The 23,760-nt window shown below is 45.7% G+C and overlaps 1 protein-coding gene across 1 annotated transcript; it reads left to right on the top strand.

The window, feature by feature from the left end:
* Positions 1 to 13,759: 13,759 nt before the first annotated feature.
* On the top strand, positions 13,760 to 23,147 carry rnf32 (ring finger protein 32; the record flags this gene model as incomplete). The annotated part of the gene is made up of 7 exons (XM_084454251.1): positions 13,760 to 13,810; positions 15,995 to 16,250; positions 16,368 to 16,510; positions 18,720 to 18,877; positions 19,028 to 19,136; positions 21,325 to 21,492; positions 22,899 to 23,147. 7 exons carry the CDS (start codon positions 13,760 to 13,762, stop codon positions 23,145 to 23,147), a joined length of 1,134 nt encoding a protein of 377 aa, XP_084310377.1.
* Between the last annotated feature and the right edge of the window lie 613 nt (positions 23,148 to 23,760).

Raw genomic sequence — 23,760 nt, 5'->3', positions numbered from 1 at the left:
GTGGGGGGGGGGGGTGGGGGGTAAGGAATGTCTTTGTTTGGGTTTCCTATATTGATCAGCCTAGTTAAGGGCCACTCGGTGTGTCCACTCTTCGTCCAGACGCTAGAGATTGAGCCCACAGATGGGTCTTGACCCTCCACTTCCATTGAGAAAAGAGTAGCACATCTCTTTGTCATCTGCTAATCCACCATGGACATGCGTCTGCGGACAGAGACTTTAGTCAACGCAGTCTGGACTCGGCTTGCATCGGTCACCATTCTTATCTAGTAAGAATCAGAAAAGTGCTTTATTGATCATGCTGTACGCTTTAGACACACTAGCACACATCCCAGATAGCAAGCGGATGTGTAATAATTCTGGGCCATATACAGTATGGGCCGGAACTAAGCCACAAGGGCCAGATCTGGCCTGTATATGGCCCAGATCCGCTTGCTATCTGAGATGTGCAGTGCACAGCATCACTTGAAGACACACACACATGCGTTAGTTGTTTAGTTTTTTAAAAGCGTCCCAGTCCAAGTGCTCTGTCCAATCCTGGCCAGGGACGGACAGGAGAGCAATCTGTTCTTCTGCATGTTTTTTTCATGTTTTTTATGGGTTTTTGAGAGGAAACTCTTGTGAGCACAGACAGAACATGCAAACTCCACCCAGAAAAGCCCGGGAGATACCTCACCTGAGCACCTGACAACCCTGGGGAGAATGCGCCCTGAGCCCGCAGTGCCAACAGCGTCCCAAGCGGGAATCGAACCCAGGACCTTCCTGCTGTGAGGCGACAGTGCAAAAGCACTGTACCACCCCACACACACACAATAATGCTGTCAACTCTCAAGTTGATTGACAGACATTGTGCTCTATGTACTCATTGATATAGTTATGGAATAAGTATAGATATCACTTTATAATAAATATCCTCTGTAAGACATTTATAGACTACCTGTAGATGATGATGATAACAAATGGTTTGTAAAACGTTATGATTTTTAATTTACTAATTTATTGAGTTACTACTCATTTATGCCTGAACATTGACAAGTGGACGGGTTTTAAGAACTTTAGACAGACTCGATAGAAGGATAGCATTGATTGACGGGGTGGATGTCGTGAGATTATTGGCCTAAAATCTAAGGTACCTGTTGTCGTCATTGCACGTGACCTACCGTTTTCCAGGAAGTAAGAAATTATATACTTTGATATAAGATTACAACAACAGTAGAATTTTGTAATTTTTTTGCCATACATTGTTGAATAGGTTAACACTATGACCAATTATGTGAACCAAAATGGGACAGAATGCTTTTTTCATTTCAGTGCAACTTTAAAGGATAGTTAATAAAGGAAGATAGTTATATTGCCACTATACAGTGTAATATAATGTTGTTACATTATGAATACAGATGGAACTTCTGTGGAAGCAAACAACTCAACCATTTTTATTACAAATGAGCACAACTATTTTGCCTAGAGAAAATTCAAAGTGGAAAAACACACATAACAATAGCATGTTGTTTGAGTGAAATGATTAGCCTGGATCACACTTGGTTGGCTAAAGCTGCTTAGAGCAGAGAACAGTATAATAACTCACTTACTGGAGAAGGGGCTTAACTGATGCCAAAACCCTGACAGCAATGCAAACAATGGTCGAATGTCTGCACTGTTCATGTGGCCTTTATGGCCTACATAGTAGATCTGGGGCCACTGAGATCTGAATACCTATCTGGATGTAAAGTTATTGACACTGACATTATTGACAACATTTGTTTCCCTTCTGTAGTCTTTCAAGGACTCAGCCTTTCTGTGTAAACTGTTTTGATGTTTGCGCAGACGGGTTTGGCCGGCACCATGGTTGCATATTTCCATATTGTCTTATAGGTAAATGATCTACTCTAGGTCAGGTGGGAGCAATTTCAGTAATCGATAACAAAGTGGTCAATAACAATAATCCATTCTCAAACAACAGGTTCAAATAATAATAATAATCCTTCGAGTTTCAATAGGGCCTCGCACCGCCAGTGCTCGGGCCCTAATTATTAGCTTTAGTATATCTGTAAGCAAACAGGAGAGAAATGTGTTTTTCTGAATTTTGTATTATCCTTTGAATGAATAGAGTGGGAACAGTATGAGTTTGCCATGAGACTATACACTGTAGGTGTGTGTGTGTGTGTGTGTCTGTGTGTTTCTGTGTGTGCCTGTGTATGTGTGCGTGTGTGCGTGCGTGTGTGTGTGTGCGTGCGTGTGTGAGCATGCGAGTGTATCTCTGTGTGCGTACAGTGCATGTGTGTAAACATGCGTGTGTACGCGCACTCGACACGTACGCCTTTCAAAGGGCGATCTAACAGGACCTCAGACCTGGGTCAGGCCCGTTCTTGGCGTGTTGTTTCAGCAAGGCCGGCCGAGCCCGGGCAGTTAGTAACTCCATCCTTGGACATATTCTTTCACAAAAGGCGTGTCTGTTTACAAAACCCCCGGCAAACGCGACACTTGCCCCGGTCGGCGCGTACAAAGGCCCCGGCCGAGTGATCTCGGCACGGGAAGGAAAGATGAAAGCCGGACAGAGGCCTGCGCTCTGAAGCACGTGTCTGGATGACGCTCTCCTCGGTCTTCAGCTAGACAGGTGGAGGAGTAGACAGAGAGAGAGAGAGAGAGAGAGAGAGAGAGAGAGAGAGGGCCAAGGGGACCAGGTCAAGGCGAGATCTCGGCCAGTGCTGGGCTGGGCTAGGCTGGCCTGGGCTGACTTCTATTTTTTTTGTGTATTAAAAAAAAGTAACAAAAAACTTTGCTAGACTTTGATATGTATACACCGGTTTGATATGTACGTATGTATGTATGTTTGATATGTCTCACCAAAGTTGTTTGACCCACCCAACCCACTATCATAAGCGCTCGCAAATCTATACCCCTCTTCCATCACGTGTTCCAATGTGAACAACCAATAACAAAACTCTGACAACAACCTGAAAACAACCTATCAAAAACTTAGGCCTATCCCACATCGTCTGCCGACGTTTATAACTGTATGATGCCATCTATATATGAAGTTTGGAGGCAATGGACAAACGTTGAATTCTGACGTCTGCCGGGTGAGACCAGGCTGGATATGTATACCCAGGTTTGATATGTATACCCTGGTTTGATATATATACCCTGGTTTGATATGTATACCCTGGTTTGATACGTATACCCTGGTTTGATACTTATACCCTGGTTTTGATATGTATACCCTGGTTTGATATGTATACCCCGGTTTGATATGTATACCCTGGTTTGATATGTATACCCTGGTTTGATATGTATACCCAGGTTTGATATGTATACCCTGGTTTGATATGTATACCCTGGTTTGATATGTATACCCTGGTTTGATATGTATACCCAGGTTTGATATGTATACCCTGGTTTGATATGTATACCCCGGTTTGATATGTATACCCTGGTTTGATATGTATACCCTGGTTTGATATGTATACCCCGGTTTGATATGTATACCCTGGTTTGATATGTATACCCTGGTTTGATATGTATACCCTGGTTTGATATGTATACCCTGGTTTGATATGTATACCCTGGTTTGATATGCATACCCTGGTTTGATATGTATACCCTGGTTTGATACGTATACCCCGGTTTGAGCCCCGTGATGTGAGCAAGCGCGAGGGGCGATGGGCAGAGACTTGTCGGCTGCTTTATGGGATGCGGACGGCGTTTGTTTATTAATCACTGGGTTCTGTGATGTCTCTCATCACTCCAACAGGTATAATTAAGCTTTAAAGAGCATGCGAGGCTTGATGTGTCTGCGATTCATTTTGTTTTATCTCCCAGTTCCTTTTGAAGTCAGTGGGTACAGTCTGTGTGTGTGTGTGTGTGTGTGTGTGTGTGTGTGTGTGTGTGTGTGTGTGTGTGTGTGTGTGTGCACGCGCATGTGTGTGTGTGTGTGGTGTGCACGCGTGCCTGTGTCTGTGTATGGGGTCAACACATTTCAGTGAAGAAATTTTGCTGCCATGTTCTGTGTTTGTGGGGGGAAAAAGGCTGCTTGCACGACAGCTTGTTTTCCCTTCCACAGCTTGTTCATCCTTGATGAGGTTTGTCATTTTAAAGTAGGCTAAAGCAGTTCAAAGGTTGTCAGTCTTTCGGTGGACGGATAGAACACTGCCTACAACGTCTTGGGTTCCCCGTCGGCCAGCTGTGGCAGAACCTTTAAAAGGGAGGTATGTGACAAACGTTTGGAGGAAATAAATACACAACCTGTGAGCCTTGACGCCTTGACTGACATGGAACAATTGACCCCATCAAAAGGTCAAGCGAATTGGAATATACATCACAGAAATGTTTGAATTTCACGAGTTCCTCGCCACTTCATCTCGTCTGATATTGATTGGCAGTGTCAAACGGGAGATGTTGAGTGGGACATCAGAGAAGAATGTAAACACGTAGCTCGTCAACGGCCTTGATCTTCCATTTCACCTCTCTGCCGTGAGGACAGGCCCTCTCTGCCCGACCGTAACACGAGATGAATCTAGCAGCCAATCAAAGCTGCCACAACCAAGCTCTCTCAAGCTTTCCGTCTCTCTCACTCTCTCTCACTCTCTCTCTCCATTTTCTGTTGAACGCAGTCCAGACAGAAGTTGGGATCGTCTGTATCCAATGTGATGCGCTCAGTCATAAGCGTGTCGCTAAAGTAACAGCTGAGGTAATTCCGACGGTAAATGATGTATCCGCGTCTCGTCGGTTGTGTTTCCATGCTCTCCACCGGGCTGTCAGAGAACCGGAGCTGGAGGAGGTGTGAAGAGGCGCGAAGCTCACCTGTTTACTTTGGCAGGGGGAGACGGAGCAGGCAGTCAGCCAACGGGCTGTCACCCCTCCAGTTCGGTCACACAGTTAATGTCCCTCCACATGTGCGTGAGCGAGCACTCCTTGCGGAAAACGTTACCTGACGTTTGCATGATAGGCGTCTACCGGACAGTTTCAGGAAGCGATCGTGTGAGGATACTTATTTAGATTTCGATATGGCAAAATGCTAATCCAAATGAACATGTGTTTTCTTAAACCCTTGATGGACTCAAGCCATGTTCTCCAAACACAGACTTTTTTTTTTTTTGCTTTATTAATGAATACACTTTGCCTGAAGCATAACTGTCATATTAAAGTGACATCCTCCCTGGTTTGCTGAGGAAGGAAAGGATTTTGGGGAGGTGTTGTTGATGCTAGAGGCATATCCTAACACCTGGCCAGTAATCACAATGACATTGAGAAGTAAACACTGTGGCTATTGGTGTAATACTGACTACTGATATAACGGTAACACTTTACAATAAGGTACACAAAAATAAGTAGTTACTGAGTAACTAATGAGCAACCAATGGTTAGTTAATGAGTAGTTACTGATGAACTCTGAGATTAGTTAATGAGTAGTTACTGATGGGGACTATTATAGTAGTTTCTGAGGAACTAGAGAACAGACTGGGGACTACTATAGTAGTTACTGATTAACTATCAATCCATGACTATCAGAAACTACTCATTAACTAATCTCAGAGTTAATTAGTAACTACTCATTAACTAATCATTGGTTCCTCATCAGTTACTCAGTAACTACTCATTTTTGTGTACCTTATTGTAAGGTGTTACCGATATAACAATGGCTCTTCAGTGCTAATGAGTGGAAAAACCTGAATTGTGTTATTTGTCATGGCACCAAAGTAACCGACCCGGTATGAAATGCCACAAATCAGAATGACATTGAGAAGCCTTTCCTACTGATACAGTATAATACTGTGGTCAGCTGTACAGCCAGGCAAACAGTATAGCGATTATAGAGTACACTGCATTGTACTGTCTGCCACAACACCAATGTTACTTGCTATAAAAGCAAATATTGGCTGTACCTATTGTTTTTTGTTTTGTTTTTTTACATCTGCAGCGTGACACTTCTGGATGCTGTGTGTGTTTATGACATCCTTGAGGCTAGGCTTTTGTTGTTTCAATGTTAAAGGTCCGCAGCCGAGCATATCAAACCCTCCCTGCCCATTCTGATCAGCTGTCTGCCTCTCAAAGTGTTTTCCACAAAGCTCTGAATGAACCATGGGAAATGGAATTAAGAGGTGACAATCAAATGTCACAACAGCAACACCAAGCCAAACTGATGCACCCCTCACCACAGAAAAAAAAACTTTAAACAGAATGATTTAAATTTCGTAACTGTCACTATGAATGTGGTACAGTATATGCATAAACACGCAAATCGCTCAGTCTCAGCAGTTTGTAAACTGACATTTACATTTAGCATTTCCTGTACCACTTCCTGTGTATTAGAGGGGATTACAATATCCTAATGAACCCAATGAGCTAAGAGATCTGAACACAGTGTATGTAGCTGATGTAGTGATATGGATTCATTCACTATCTGGCCCTTGTTCAAAGCCGCCACAAAACCAAAGTTGACAAACATTCATCAGATGATTGTCAGAAAAAGGTTAGAAAAGATAATAGAAATGCAAACTTTGCTCCCTGAACTCTTGGCACATTGCAAAAACAGGTAAATAAGTGTTTCTACTTCACCTTTCAACACTCTCCGAAATTACAACAAGCGGCCAAAAGACTGTTCACATTTGGCAGAACCTCAACACGTTTGAAGTTATCAAAGCTGTGGTGAATGACTCGCCCTATGAATGGTTCAGCAACATGTGTCATTTAGACAGTGGGGATTTTTAGGTAGATTATTTTTTATAATAGGCTTGGATGATGACAATCAAATCAACATGTTGTTTCTGTTGTTTGTTGTTGTTTTGAACTGTTCAGAAGACATGCTGAACTCAACGTTACCTCCACAGGAACATCTCCACCGTGTGGCCCAACCCCCTTCCCCTCGTTACCTGAACATGGACTCCTATGGTAACATGCAGGGGGAGGAGTCAGCGAGGTCCTGTGCAGACGCGGAAAGTCCCCAATTATGTGGTAATTCTAGAGAGTGGTTGTGATATTTATTCTTATTGCCCAAAGAACTTGGCATTTACGAGACTCACCACAAGCGCATTCCACCCAGAGCAGGCAAACTTGAGGCACCTTCACTCTTCTCCATCAGATGGAAAACTAGAGGTGCAGATGTACTGTGTGTTCGAAGGAAGTCTCCCGGCTGACTGCTTTAAACCCAGTGCTTTACTTTTAATGAAATCACTTAATAGGCTCTTTGCACATTTGTACATCCTTATTTCCTGTCCTATACTATTGGATGGAAGTGATTAATCAGGTGTGCAGCACACCTGATCACACCTGATTAATCACTTCCATCCAATGGTATAGGACAGGAAATAAATATACCTGTAGAATTTCAGGAAGTAGTGGAGCTTGTGCAAAGAGCCTATTACCTTCACCTTCACTTTGAGGAGGGGAGGGGCTTGGTAATATTGATACTGTCATAGATATGAACACGAGATGACTCGTAATGGATTGAGCGGCGCAAAATACGGCCGCCATATTGGTCCGGTACCGCTGTCATGTGACAACCACTCTCCTCAGCAGTTTCAGTCAGTAAAAGTAACCCTGCATCAAGAGATAACTCTAGAAGATAAGTAGAAACAAATATTTTTGTCTTTGAACTATCCATAACAGTCAAATAACATAAATAATAAATAAATAAAATAAAAAATTACAAAGTGCAAAACAGCAGCATCCAACAGTTTTAGTTGTATCTATCAGCTAACAACTATGTATTTATCATTGTTCACTTAAAAGAGCCGGCACATAGTATCGTTCGCGACCGACCCATCACTAGTTTACTCGCGGAGCTACGTACCGGACCAAGATGGCAGCCGCATTTTTCGTCCGGCAGCAATCAAATCAACGTCAATGCGGCGTCTAGTGTATATGTCTATAGATACTGTAGCCTATTACCTGAGGAGGGGAGGGGCTTGGTAATATTGATACTGTAGCCTATTACTATGGGTGTAACGATACACTAATCTCACGATACGATACACGATATTGGGTTGACGATAACAATACGATATGATACACTAAGGGCAGGTGTGAAGCGTTGCAGTAGCGCTGCTGTTCACACCAATAGTGCATTTCTCCACATCTCTACTTCACTACACTTTGTGAATTTAGAGCTTAAATGTTGTAATATCATGGATAGGGCTAGACAAAACACACGTTTGTTACCAGCGTTGTATAGCCAGCGTTCACTGATATACAATAAACATATCACGATATTGTTTTCACCTTGACGATACGTATTGTGGCGTTTCTGTATCGCGATATATTGTGGCACGATATATTGTTACATCCCTACCTATTACCTGTGCTTCTAAATCTCAACTGCAAGGAACACTTACTGCATTTTCACCCAACACCTCGAGTCTTCCATATCTGCCATCTAGGAAAGGTACAAATACATTGATGAGCCTTTGATCGCGTGAGACAATTTCACCCAAAGCTCTTCGTGGATGAAGAACTAATGTCCGATTCTATAATTCATATCACCATTTTGGTTCAGTTTGAGTATGAACAGGCCAACCCTGCCCACTAGGCCACATATAGGCTTATTCATTGCCCCCATATGGCACACAAGGTATAATTTGAAACAATTGCATTCACATTGTATGTAATCAGCATGTAGCCAGAGGTAAGTATAAAACCTCATGCGATGGAAGTTGCAGTGCCTCTCAGACACAGCAGGAGAGGTCAGGTTTTCTGTGTTCATTCCATCGCGCTGGGCACAATTTATGGCCATTATGTGTTTCTATTTCTGGCTATAGTGATGGATTCTGCTCAATTACTGTCCATTACGGAGAAAGATGGCACCACAGGCACGGCTGAAATTATTGGTTATGACTGTGACATTACGGTGAAATCTTCTTGGCACATTTAGCGCAGCAACACGTAACCGACGGACCTGAGTTACAAAGCTGTAATGTGCGCTGACAGGCTGCTGTCATGCTGTCATGCTCCTCTCCACTATTTCAACCAGGTTTCTGGCCTCTAGACATTTCGCTGGTCATAGCTTGGACCTATTTGAATCATGAACAAGCACAGCGCAAATCCCCTCTTCCAACCCTTCCTACTGTGGGTCTAACCTGCGGCGGAAGGCGACTCCTCTCAGTGACTCATAGAGAAGCAGCGAGAAGGAGAGGGTGAACAGCCATAACTCCTCTGGCAGGGTGGCACTGCGGTGGACGTGGTCTTGCCAGAGTTCAGCCCGGCAGTCAGCATAAAGTGAAGGTAATTGAGAGGCAGAAGCAGACAGTGGTCCCGACAGACCTCCGCAGCGCTCCCAGAAGCCACCATGGCCGCAGCCGGATATTAATCAAAATGGCCAATCGATAACTTCTCGAGTGCTAATATGGGCTGGCACATTTCGTGATATGTGAGCCCAGTTCGTAATTTCAAATGTCTGGCGATTTATGGGAAATCCATTGTTAGGTCCAAAGTATGAGGTAATGTAGCACTTAGTAAATGAAGTAAACCCAAAGCCTCTGGTGATTTGTATTTCATTTACAAAAGGACACGTCTAATCATTAGAAAGTCCATCTCTTTGAAATGCACCGAAAATGCTTTTATGGCTTACTTACTCAGCAGTGACGCAGATTACAGCAAATAGTATAGCCTTTCTGTCCTCTAGTCATGATTGGTTCCCTCCCAGATAACTATAGGACAGAGGACTATCACCATTGGGTGATTAAAGTCATATTAGGAACCAGTTATGGGGGGGTGGGTCGTAAAATAATTTGATTTCTGTCCTCTCCACTGTCTCCTATCAAAGTGATTGGTCCCTGGGTCCTCTCTGTGGCTGACATAATTGTTAATTAACCAATTATGATCTGGCCTCTCTCTTCCACATATGTCATCCCAGGGGCAATAATTCATTTGAGAGCAATGTCATATATCAGTACGATGTATGGAAGCAGTCTTTAATCCCACAGACTGACACTGTGGCATGAATCTTTGACATATTTACACACATGGCTGGGCCTTGGTTTTGCCTGGATATTGATTGCTTTTGAGTGAGTAGGTTCATATGAATGAGCAAATATTTTGGAGTTACAGTAGCTAACCCCTTGATCGTTATCAGTTAGAATATTGCATTTAACAAACCTGTTATAATCACGGTCCCTCGTAGAGTCCACAAAACATAAGAGGACTCGATTCAGTAGAGAAGAACCATGTGTGCAGAGAGGAGAATGGAGGTTGACAAAAGTTGACAAAAATGTTACCATGTGGATCCAAATACCAGTTGTATGGGTCAAGGCCAAGGTCAAACCAAGTGAACAAGAGAAGACAGCTTCCAGAGAGAGAGAATGCTGGAATTGACAAGGGAACAATACTAAGTTGATTTATAAGATCTTGGGTCAACTCAGAAACACAACAGTGGAGAAATGTAAACGTAATAACATTGCACTAAATGGATCATAGACCCAGTGGACATGGACAGTGTAATTTTTTTTATCAGTTTATCCACCAACAGCCTTATACTACACTGTATCATGTTTATTGCACTACCTTTCTGTGTTGTCTATCTGTCTCCATTTATATATATCTCCTTCATTTTGCTCATGGTATTAATGTAGTTGATATAGGCTACCCTGCATGTCTTTTTTAACACAGCTAAATAGAGGGCTTATATCTTTCTTTTCTGAGCTGTCGTTGGCTTGCAAAGTTTGCAAAGGGGTTCAGCAACCAGCTCATCATCCCTTTCTTTCTTTCCCTTAAGTCATCAGCTCTTTGCACGACAAGGTGAGTTTTTCTTCTCAAAATACCACAGATCAGGTAAAGAGGTTCAGGGGGAAGAAAGTTAAATAAAAAGCTCTTTAAAACGGTATTTATAAAGAAAAAGACAAACAGTGTTCCTGTTGAAAATAAAAGCACACACTGAAATCCATTCTGATGACAGTTGGAAGAATGCAGGCTTTATGAAAGACTTGAGCCCATCTTGGCCGTATCTTTTAACCATGATTATTTACTTAAAAACACAAGCCAAGGCCCCTGAGTCTGGCATTGTGGACGGCAGGCCTTTGATTGTGCTCGGGGCTCGAATTCTTAACTAATAAATTGTTCCACGCCTTTGTCTGAGGCATTAACGGCAGTGGTCTGCGTTTTTCTTGCTCTAATCTCAAGAATGCGCAAGCCTCTTGAGAAGCGCAGGGGTTTCCTCCGATCCCCAAACAGGGTCCCGTCTTTGTTTTCTTTAGAGGACTCCCCAGACTGACAGGCCTCGTCTCTGGCCCTCTACCTCAGCCATCTGTTGTCAGTGATTCTGTCTGAGCACATCAAAGTCAATCAAGGCTGCAAAGCATTTTAAAAAGACACCCCTGCCACCCCCGCTCACACCCCCACCGCGTGTGTGTGAGAAATAAAGCAAACTTTTCATCGAGTCCACAGGAGAAAAAAAAGGAGAGATGGTTGGGAGTCCTACGTGTTTGTGTGTGTATGGTTTTCCATGTAAGGGTGACCTGAGAGGGATCCTTAGCTCACGGCCCAGGTATGAGCAGCTAAGCTTTGTTCAGACCCAGCTCTGACGACAGGTTGGTGAGTCATCTTACCCCACCGCAGACCGGCCCGTTCATTCACATGACAATCAAACAATCATTAGGCCTGGAGACTATGATCGTCTGCAAAATTAAGGTTTTGTGGATGAGAAAAGTTAACGCGATTTCAACGTATCGATCTTTTGCCATGAAAGATGAGAAACGTAGGCTACACTTTGAAGGCATCATACTGTAAGCCCTGTTATAAGGTTATTTACAATCGTATACAACGGTTCACACAAACATTTTGACAGAATTTGCACTCTTGGGATATTAGTGCTTTGTGTTAGTGTATTAGTGCTAGAGTTATTAGCGCTACAGTAGAACCATCAGCTAACCATATAATGGATCTCTATGGATATACAGTATATACTGTATACTATATGCCCATAGAGTAGAGATCCATTGTTTACTGTACTTACCTGTAGCTTTGACATGAGCAATGAACACAAATATCTCAAGAGTGCAAAGTATGTCAAAATGTTATATGGATGATTTTAAATAACCTTATAACAGCTTATGATGATAAATACCAAACTACTCTTTTAAATTACATATTGTGTAGGCATACATGCCAATGACCATGATATTTCTTTTTCACAATTAAACTTAGATTAGAATGATTTCAAGACTAATTTACTAGTAGCCTCCATCTGTAAATAGCATAAATCAATTCAAAGCTTGATAACTGACTATTTAGACTATCCCCTCTGTTATTTATTTTATATACTAATGAGTGTGTCAGTCACCACACTAGCTGCTCTTTAGTCAAGTTTGCAGACAACGCTGCCCTAGTGGATCTCTTAACGGACACAGAGCAGGACTACAGGACTGAGGTGGACCACTTCTATGAATAGTGCACGAAAAACACACTTATTCTAAATATCTCAAAAACAAAAGAAATGGTGATGGATTTTAGAAGAAGCCCCCCCTCCCTGCAACCAGTTACCCTACAAGGTACACCGATTGAGACGGTGGAGGAATATAAGTACCTGGGAACTATCATTGACTCCAAACTCACCTGGACTGCAAACACAGTGGCAAGATACACAAAAGCACAACAGAGACTTTACTTTTTAAGGAAGCTACGCAGCTTCAAGGCAGACATAACAACACTGAGACTGTTCTACCTGACCTTCATTCAGAGTGTGGTGACCTTCGCCATCCAGTGCTGGGGTGGAAGTCTGTACATCCAGAACAGAAACAAGGTAACAAGAACAGAACAGAAACAAGGTTACTAAGACGGGGAGGAAAATCACTGGCTCAGATGTTCAGAGTATCTCTCAGGTCTCTGATCAGTATACCATCAACCTTGCCAGACGAATACTGCACGATCCTTCTCATCCATTCTTCTCAGAGTTCCCCCTACTCCCCTCTGGACGCAGGTTTAGAATGCCCAAAACAAGGACAAAACCAGCCAGCACTTCCTTTGTGCCAAGAAGCATTACATTATTGAACAGCTGTTGATGCCTGTTGCAGTGATGATGATGTTGATGCGATGATGTTGGTGAGGATGGTGATGACGATGATGATGGTTGGTGACATTGTGGTGTTGGTGATGGGCGTACATTTTAATGTTTTATGTATGCTTGACGTGTGCTAAACAAATTCCCATCTGGGGCAGTAAAGGTTTCAATTCAATTCAAATTAAAAAGGCCTATATATACGGTACAGGACTGTGCAAAGGTTTTAGGCAGGTGTGAAGAAATGCTGTAAAGTAATGAGCAAACAGAAGAAAAATCTACATCAAATCAATATTTGGTGCGACTACCTTTTGCCTTCAAACCAGCTTAAATTATTAGGTACACTTGCAAAGTCAGGGAATTTGTAGGATTATAATTAATATATGATTAAACAATTATACCAAACAGGTGCTAATGATAATCAATTCCATATGTAGGTTGAAACACAGTCATTAACTGAAACAGGAACAGCTGTGTAGGCTTAAAATTGGGTGAGGGACAGCCAAACTCAGCTACCAAGGTGAGGTTGTGGAAGAGTTTCATGTCACATCCACCACCGGAAGACTGAGCACAGCAACAAGACACAAGGTAGTGATACTGCATCAGCAAGGTTTCTCCCAGGCCAAGATTTCAAAGCAGACTGGGGTTTCAAGATGTGCTGTTCAAGCTCTTTTGAAGAAGCACAAAGAAACAGGCGACGTTGAGGACCGTAGACGCCGTGGTCGGCCAAGGAAACTTGAAATTAAAGACATAATGCTTACTGCCCTTCGAAATCGGAAGATGTCCAGCAGTGCCATCAGCTCAGAACTGGCAGAAACCAGTGGGACCCAGGTACACCCATCTACTGTATGGAGAAGTCTGGCCAGAAGTGGTCTTAATGGAAGAATTGCGCCCAAAAAGCCATACCTCCGACGTGGAAACAAGGCCAAGCGACTCAACTATGCACAAAAACATAGGAACTGGGGTGCAGAAAAATGGCAGCAGGTGCTCTGGACTGAGGAGTCAAAATGTGAAATATTTGTCTGTAGCAGAAGGCAGATTGTTGGCCAAAGGGCTGGAGAACAGTACAATAATAAGTGTCTGCAGACAACAGTGTCCTTCGTTTGGGGCTGCATTTCTGCAAATGGAGTTGTGGATTTGGTCAGGATTAATTGTGTCCTCAATGCTGAGAAATACAGACAGATACAATCATGCAATACCATCAGAGAGGCATCTGATTGGCCCCAAATTTATTCTGCAGCAGGACAATGACCCCAAACATACAGCCCATGTCATTAAGAACCATCTTCAGCGTAAAGAACAAGGAGTCCTGGAAATGATGATACTGTATGGCCCCAACAGAGCCCTGATCTCAACATCATCAAGTCTGTCTGGGATTACATGAGGATAAAGAAGGATTTGAGGCAGCCTACATCCACAGAAGATCTATGTTTAGTTATCCAAGACGTTTGGAATAACCTACCTGCCGAGTTCCTTCAACCAGGTCAGGCCCAGCCTGGCTTCTGTGCGTGGCTGGCTTGTTTCTGTTCAGGACTGGTAGGACGGAAGCTAGTCATGCCACTGAAATAGCTGTGAATTGAAATGACATGAAATAATGTCTGATAAATGAAGATGGGTCTTGTCGCCTGGACTCCACTACATATGGAATCCCTCCCATACTTCCAAAAAAAAGGGGAAAGGAGAGTGAAAGGATCGAGGGAGAGGGACAGAAAGGCCGAAAGAAAGTAAACATAGCATTAAACCCACAAGCTAGCAGAGGGTGTGGGTATGGTTTCCCAAAATCATCCCCACTGGGGATCAAACGCCTGATTTCCCATATAGTAATCAGACACTGCACTACACTACCAAGGAACTTACATTTACGGGATGTCATAGTGTATTTATTTTGGTGTGCTGGGACCACTGCCTCTTGTGGTGGCAACATAGAACTGCAGGTCAACAACGGGACGGAGGGAAGGAGGGAGGGAGGGAGTGACAACCCGACAAATGCTATCTATGGTGCGCTGGCTTACAGCCATGCACAAAAACCTTCTGCAAGTGTACTTAGAAGAATTGATGCTGTTTTGAAGGCAAAGGATGGTCACACCAAATATTAATTTGATTGAGATTTATCTTCTTCATTCACCTTGCATTTTGTCGAATTGATAAAAATAAACTATTAACACTTTTATTTTTGGAAGCATTTTTACTTTACAGCATTTTTTCACACCTGCCTAAAACGTTTACACAGTAGCCTACTGTGTAGCCTATATATAGTTTTGGAATATACTGCATATATATAATCTTAAAATGTCGCATTTTTTGTAATTATATGCACACAACAATGTCACTAGCAGCCTGTATAATCATCCTGTATAATCATCCCGTGTTCACAGCCCATGCTACCCTTGACCAGGAAGAGGACTGGGAACTTTCCTGTCAACTGCGGAGGCCCCTCTTGCGGAGGTCGGCCATTTTGTCTGCAGCCAGGTACTCTTGGGAACTTGCTGCTATAGGGGAGGGGGCGGACGCCTTGCTGGTTACTAAGTAACAATGTAAACACTGCCTCCAGATGACAATGCGGAAGGTTTGGATTGTACTTTTTCGTATCGTTTTATCGTTCTATCGTGAACGTAATTGTTGTTGTAACAAGTTGCATTCTACTTTCCAGAAAAAAACATTGACATCCTGCTTACATATCACATGCATATTTCGTTAATGCTTTTAGCATACAGTATCTGCTAGTAGTTACAGTGGTTAGCTAGCTAGCTATTAGACATGCTAGGAATAGTCAAAGATATCAACAATGATACAACGTCAGTGTCACCTCAAGGTTGCACAGGCTATTGTTTTGATCACATAGTGATTGTGTCAATATATTGCTACACTGTTGTTTGCATATTTCCTAGCATTATAACTATTTGAATATTTTTTTCCTACAATATTTCAGTGTTCCAGAGGGCAATGTCCATATTGCAACTGGCACTAATGAGCCTCTATTTTGACCTGATTTTCATACTTTATCTTCTTTGGCAGGGCCCGAATTCAAAAGCTACCAATGGCAATCTTGCCATCATCTCCGTTGCTCTCCAAGACCATATTACAAGAAACTTGCTCCCCCAGGACTTGTCACTGTGTGATCCTGCGAAGTCGAGGCGTTCGGGAAGAGCACCGACGACGACCCGTTGCACGAGACCGTCTGACGGAAGCCATGTGAAGCGCCAAGGTCCCTGGCGGCGCGGAGGGACAGAAGAGTACGTGCTCGATCCAGCGCCAACACCTCTGACATTAGGTGGGCGGAAAGAAATGACCGCTGAATGCGTCGTACCATTGCGTGAACGGCTACCGAGTTTCTCAAACAGTTTGACGTGTCAATCGCTTTGTCCATCGCATGTCTGTCTGTCTCCAGCTCAGAGGATGGGCTTAGTGGAGGCCCCCGCCAGGAGGCTGACGGCGGGCGAGTGGAGTCGGGTCAAGACCCGGTCCGTGGACGAGGGCGACTCCATGCGGCCCTGTGCCATCTGCCGGGAGGAGTTCCGCCTGCAGGCCCAGGTGAGCTTCTCTTCCACAAAACGATAACACAGGACGGGGCTCTTATTCTGAAAGCTTCTCCACTTTCCTTATCCCTCAGCCCTTAAAGCAACCCCCCCAACACACACACACACACACACACACAAGCCTCCCCCCAACACCCCCCCCACCCTCCTTCGCCCTTCCTCCGGTTCCTGTATGTCCTAATCTGTGTAGACAACTGTACAAATTTACCCATACTGCCTTGGAACTCAACTGTGACGCGATGATGTAGCAATCAGTGTGTAACTGTGAGGGGTCATTCAGTCTTTTACACCTTTCTGATCCCCTTTTAAGATGCCAATCTCCTCAAGAATGCGGGCCCAGAAAAGACGGACGCACAAAGCACAGTTGCCATAGACGCGCGTGTAAATATTAGTTTGACTCAGGGAAAGAAATGTTAATTAGCAGACAGCAAACAAGGGAAAGTGACAACAGGGAATCTCTGTTGATCTGAGACACACTCACAAGTGTTTGGCTAATAATGAAACACTAGGAATCATTTGTGACATTCTTTATAATTTCTGTGGTTGATATTAGGCAACTTAAAGTCAATCAGTTATACTGTACCTGCAGTCAGTCTGTATCAACTGTAAAATATATATTTGTTTTTCTGTCTTATATCTTGTGTATTGTATCTTAATTTTAGTAGTTTATTTACAGATATTCAACTTCACGCTGAACACTAACCACTCACAGATCATACTGTATACTTTTCAGAGGTGTCTTTTGATAAGTGTCAACGTCTTGAACGTGACTGTTACATTTCCAGTCTTCAATACATTGTGTCTTTCAGCGAGGCTGGTGGCCTATGGGATTTAGCCTTTGCTAGCCAGACTGAATTCTCTCTGGTCTAATGGCTTGTCGAGCTCCTAGATATAGATTGTGAACTGCAGGAGGGCCCTTTCACTGGTGATGGAGCATGTTGGTCAGGCCAAAAACAATGGGAAATCAATATGGCTCCCCCCTGCTCTGGTTTGTCTGCCAAGCCCTGTAGCTCCCCGACCCCCCCCCCACCCCCCCCCGTCTCTCTCTCTCTCTCCCTCTCTCTCTCTCTCTCTCTCTCTCCCCCTCTCTCTCTCTCACATGACAAAAGGGTCCCTCTTAGGTGGAGCAGAGTGGTGGAGGCTGTAGCCCAGGTCTCAGCAGCCCCAGCAATCTCTCTCTCACACACACACACACACACACACACTTAGAGGGCTGTTTAAACCAAATACGTGCCCACCAGCATCCCCAGTCGACTGCATGGCGCAGTCATTTATAGACGACAAGTCATTCAGTCTTTCATTCAGTCTATGAAATGCGGCGGGTATCTCAGATGTCTCACATAGACAATCTAGCCTGGTTGTATGACTACATTTGTCCCGGTCCAACTCAAAATGATTTAATAGTGGATCTGCTTGTGTACATTGGCTGAATACAGCTCAAATAGGTAATAGGGATTTCCAATGGGAAACTGACCTTTCACAAACAAAACACGTTTTAGCCACCATTATGAATTGTCGGTAAGCATAGTACAGTACATGGCAGCTGCTTGACTGGTCCTGACCATGGGGGGAAGACGCCACAGGACGGTTAAGACAGGATCAGAAGACAGATTTCAATTGTTCCTCCTAGCAAGGGACAATAAAGTTGCATTCGATTGCGTTGCCACTGTCTCTGAGTCGCTGCCCATCTTTCGTCGCAGGCTCAAAACTCATCTCTTCAAGAAGTACTACAACGATCCACCCTCTTAAGCACCTATTGTATTTGAGATTGCTATTTTTGCACTTTGCCTTCAGCACTAGATTATGGTCTTAGTCACTTGTTTTAGAAGGAGATGCACTTGTGAGTTCTGGCAAGTAGTAGTACATTGGCTTTTCCCACGTTAAATGCAATTATTGTTAGTCGCTTTGGATAAAAGGCGTCTGCTAAATGACTGTAATGTAAAAGAATAGGATTGCAATTCTTATGAAATTATTTTTTTCACCACCTATAGCTTACTATATTGTTAGTTGGTGAAAAAAACATGTTCACAAAAAACAAACTTAATCGAAAGCTGTACCCAGCTGCATGGGACTGTCCTTCACGACTGAGTGGCTGACCATACTGTACATGCGACAGGCAGTCAAATATCAAATTAATCAAACCAGCTTAACGTTAATGTGGAAGCGCTCTGTGTAATGTAATGTAACGTAATGTCTTTTCCCAGGTTCTGTTGTCCTGCTCCCATGTGTTCCACCGGGCGTGTCTTCAGGCCTTTGAGAGCTTCTCTGGGAGGAAGAGCTGCCCCATGTGCAGGAAGGAGCGCTACGAGACCCGGGTCATCCACGACGCCGCTCGCCTCTTCAGGGAGCACTGCGCCACCAGGTAACCGTGGGAACGCAGCGACGGCAGCACCCGGGGCTAGTCGCCTGCCGATGGTCGCCGGTTCGTTATTAAACACGATTAAGTCTGGGAACCCGCGCCACGGTCTAGCGTGTCGGCGTTTTGACGTGTGTCGGCTGTTTCCTGTGGCAGGATCCAGGCGTGCTGGAGGGGCCACGTTACCAGGAATTGGTACCGAGCTGTGAGGAAAACCGTCCCTCCGAAGGACAAACAGCTGCGGCGAAAATTCTTTGAGGAAAAGGTCCGTAAAAATATGTCTACTATGCCCCTGTGTCTGAGCACTCCTTAAAAGGAGTTGTATTATGAACCTAGGGTTTTGGGGCGGGGCTTTGGGCCGCGATTGACTGGCAGCTGATCTGGGTTAGGGTGATCTGGTGAGTAGGGCTGAGGAGCGGACCCCCTGACCTTCCTCACCCCCCCTCCATCTCTCTCGCTCTCCTTTGATGCCGTGTGAATCATACACTGTTTGTCAACTAATTACGGGAGAGTGTGTGTTTTGGTCAAACAGTCTGGACATTCCACGGACCTCTCCACTGTGTGTGTGTGTGTGTTTGCCTCCCTCCCCAGTCCAGAGAGAGGAGGCGCTAGCTGAGATGGAATGGAGGAATGCCTCAGAGGGTCATTTACCCAGGCCTTTCCTCTCCGTCGCTCAGCCGGAGACAAGAAAAACATATCGATCATATCAGAGCTCGAGGACAGAATGCACACGTTGGAAAGGGCGCCGCGCTGGTCCTTTGAGCTTTCGGGCGGGTCGGTGAACTCGAGCCCGCCGGACGGGGGCGCCGTCTGCGCGGGAGGCTCCCTGCTAAAAGGGAAGATCGCCCCCTAGTGAGACTAGAACCTCCTCCTAGAGGCCGCTCTGCGACCGCGGGGACGGCCGGGATCACGCCAACGGATCTCCCTGCCGCCGAACTCCGCGGTTCCCGCCCGCCGCGGTGTTGCCATGCCGCTTTGCTGGCCCGAACCGGAACGCGGCGACGCGGCGCCAGATGGCGAGATTCTTTTTCCGTTCAACCTTCGAGGTTCCCAAAGGGGTCCCCAAACATTAACCGGTGGCCCCTCCGAGGCTCTTGGCGATGGAGTCTGTCCCCCGTCCGGCCCTCTCTCCCGTCGCCTGCCCCCTCTCTCTCCCTGCCTCGGACGCCCGTGTCTCCCTCCGGGGTCTGGTCATCGGGGCGGGTGCCTGCCGTGTAGCTCAGAGGGACTGATGGCAGAGAGGTCCGGGATGCCCTGGTCACGTGATGGGGTCGGACTGTCCCCCTTCCGCTTGCCACAGCTGCCCTCTGACATCGTCCATAAACCCCGCCTTTAGTCACATAAGCGGTAAGCCGATGTTTATTGGGCCAGCTAACTTGAGTTCTTCTAACATATCGGCCCCTGGTTAGGCTAATGATGGACGCCGAGGGCACCGCCGCGTTCCGATCGCCTTTAAATCCTTTCCTCTGATCCGACACTCACCGTCGACCTGACATTGCCGTCTTGTAACGGAACACCGTAGGTCCGCCCCATGCCGCCGGGCGAGGCCAAAGTCTGTAACCGCCGCCTCGTAGCCGAAGACACCTGCCGTTCCTCCCGGGCAAACAGGAGCAGCCGCCATACTGTGCGACGGTGCCCTCCCCTCCATCGTACACACAAATATACGGCCGGGTGCCATAAACCACGGCTGTCATTCACACAGCGGAGGTACAATCACTCCCCCCCCCCCCCCCCCCCCCCCCCAGAGATACCGGTCCGGCATTAGTGTTCTTATCACCCGGCCCAGAGATACGCTGTCGAAGACCTGCTTTCCATTTTCTACTTTTTCGGAGGTACCCTACCCTAAGTCAACACATTAGGGGGGATGACTGGTGACATCAAGATGGATTGCCGTGAGATAACGCCCCTCCCTCTCTCCCTCCTTGTCTTGCCCTGCCCTGTTCTGCCCCCCCCCCACACACACACACACACCCCCATGTCTGCATCTGCTGTGAGACAAGGCAAAGTTCACCGGAGACCACGTTGTTTGCCTCGACTGTAGAAAAGTCAGCCAGCCCGTAAAACCACTATCTGAATGGTTAACGGTTGTTTAATTAGTGATAAAAGCTTTGCAATAAAGCATTTGTGATGTCACTGTGACATGGGTAAGGGGTGTGTGTCTGTGTGTGTGTGTCTGTGTGCATGTGTGTGTGCGTGTCTGTGTCTGCGTGCGTGTGTGTGCGTGCGTGTGTGTGTATGCGCTTCCCAGCAGCTGTATATAATTTACGTTTCCATTAATTTCCCAGGACAGTGGGAGGCGAAGCCTTATTGATGTTTGACAACATCACCCTGTCAACAGGCCTCACTACAATACAAAAACCAATAAGATGCCATAGAAAAAACTGAATCCCATTATGTGTGCGATTATTATTGAAAGGCGCCTCTTTTGTGCGACCAAAATGTTTTGAAATTAGCTGCAGGAGCTGAATGACAGCTTCGTCCGATCCTGTCAGACCGACGTGGAATCGTTCCTGAGCGATATCGATCAGTCGGTGTCACGGAGCCGCAGGGTGTTCCGTCAGTTCGAGAGAGAGCACGTCTCGGGGGCACAAGAGGAGGATTGGGAGGGAATACAAAACAAGGTGAGTCGGAGGCCTCAGAGTGGAAATACTCGCGGTACAAAACACCACGTGTGTTATCAAAGGCCGCCCCATAAAATGTCTAATCCCGGTCTAATTCTTGCCTTTCATTCGACATGCTAACGCTTGTCCCGGGGGGAGCGGGAGAGAGACGGCGTCGTAGCAGCTGCTATAGAAAGTCAAATCTCTCCTGAGATGATCATTCACTTTTTCTGACATGAATAGCTGGCAATAATCCTCCGTGTTTACAAAAAACAGAACAGGACTTTGATAGTGCACGCCAGGCCTTTTCAACGCCTCATCGTCTGTGCGGCGAGGAAACTGAAAAGACACCTAGATCTGCCGTTTCAAGGCCCTCTCCGGTGTTGTGTAGTCGGACCTCTATACAGTAGTCAGCTGATGGCTTTTTCCACAGGTGGAGAGAGTGAGGGAGAGAGAGAGAGAGGGAAGGCTTTTTTCTTTATCTCGTGTGAAAAGTTGGCGCATGAGGCAAGACTTGCTCAACATTGGCCCTTGGGAAGGGAACGCTGGATGGAAATCAGAAGGCGAGCTGCGTGTTTTTGCGCCGAACACCGTGCACCTTCCTTGTGAGAGCAAACACAATAAAACACAGCCAAAGCTCATTATCAAGCGTTTAAGGGTTGTGCGTGTTGACCGTGTGTGAATAAAGGAAGCTGGTTTCGCGGTTAATGATTGGCCGAACCGGTGCGGACACCCAACATTATTTTCCTGTGGCGATAAACAGAAGCTGTGTGACCCACGCCAAACAAACGTCTTTAAGACACCGCTATCCCGGTGATGACGGCACCGTATTATGCAGCTAGGTGTGTGTGTGTGTGTGTGTGCGCGTGCGTGCGTGCGTGTGTGCTATGTGTGGATTCTGCTGTGAAAGATCAACAGCATTTAATTCTGAATGTTTGGCAGTCATGGTCATCCTGATCTCTCACGTTTTGTTTATCTCTCAAATCAGTCTGGATACTCTCCATAGAGATCCGTTTGTGCCAGATCGGAAAATGATCAAACCAGTCAGCGTTCTAAGAGGTAATAGGCCTACAAATGGTTACGCTGGGCGGGTTTAGGTATGACGATAGAAGGAGCGATTGAAGTTAGCGTGTGATGGACAGATGGTTCATCCAATCACCTGCCAAGTATTTATTGAAAGTGCCTGCCCTTTTCCAAACAATTTCCAACGGAGAGTTCCCAGATGGTTATGTGAAGCAAACCATTTGGACGCGTCAGATTAGCTATGACGAGGGATAGAACAAATAGCCACAGGGGAAAAACTCTAGGTCTTGGTTCATTCATGGCCCAGCGATGTTCTTGGTGACTCTGAGTGAAAACTCAGGCGGGTGGCAAGGGGTGGGGGAGGTCGTATCAGTGACGTGTGTTTTCGTTCGGTCTGGTGGCAGGTGATCCAGAGAGACACCAGGGACTGTCCCATCTGCCTCACCCCGCTCTGCAGCCTCGGCCCGGGGGCGGACCCGGCCGCCATCGGCCCCTCGGCAGCGGAGGCCCCGGCCCCGCGCAGACGCAGCGTGCTCCTGTCCTGCTCCCATCTCTTCCACCAGCGCTGTCTGGACGCCTTTGAGTCCTTCTGTCTGAACGGAAGACCCACCTGCCCGCTGTGTCGGTCTCCCTACCACAAACGACCGGTCTGATCGCCTCTGAGAGGACGCAATCCGTCAGTGACAAACTCAGATGGCTGTATGAAAACTGTCCTGAATTGGTGGTTCATGTGATAAAGGCTTATTTTGGGAGATTGAGGTTATATGCTATGTGCTCACAGGATGGTAGCAATAGTAGTACAGTTGATACTTGCATAAGTTGCACTGTTACAGCATCAAAAGACAACAAACTAACGCAATCCAGGCTATACAACTTTACGATACAAAATATACAGAAATCCTAATATATACTGTAGGAGTGCAAATAATCACATGTATAACAGTAGATAGATTTCTTAGCATGCCTTAGGTATGCAAGATTCAAGTGTCAATCAAGTAGGTAAGTATACCATGTTTGTTAAATGCACATGTCCCGTCCACGAGCCTCGGAACTCTCCGAGCCGACCCGGGTCCGTAGCGTCGGTCCTGCCAGTCGGGGGACGCATCGGCCAGTCTGGTAGCGGCTGGTAAGAAGGACCTCCAGAAGCGCTCCCTGGAGCACCGTGGCAGGATGGGGGCTCCTCTGCCTGGCCAGAGCGTCCTGGAGAGGGTGGGAGACGTGGTCCATCAGTTTGGCCAGCGTTGGTCTCTCTGCCACCACTCTCAC

Source organism: Borostomias antarcticus, assembly GCF_949987555.1.
Source record: "Borostomias antarcticus genome assembly, chromosome: 2".
Lineage (NCBI taxonomy): Eukaryota > Metazoa > Chordata > Actinopteri > Stomiiformes > Stomiidae > Borostomias > Borostomias antarcticus.
The sequence above is the reverse complement of the archived record's forward strand: the minus strand, read 5'-3'. Positions and strand labels throughout refer to the sequence as shown.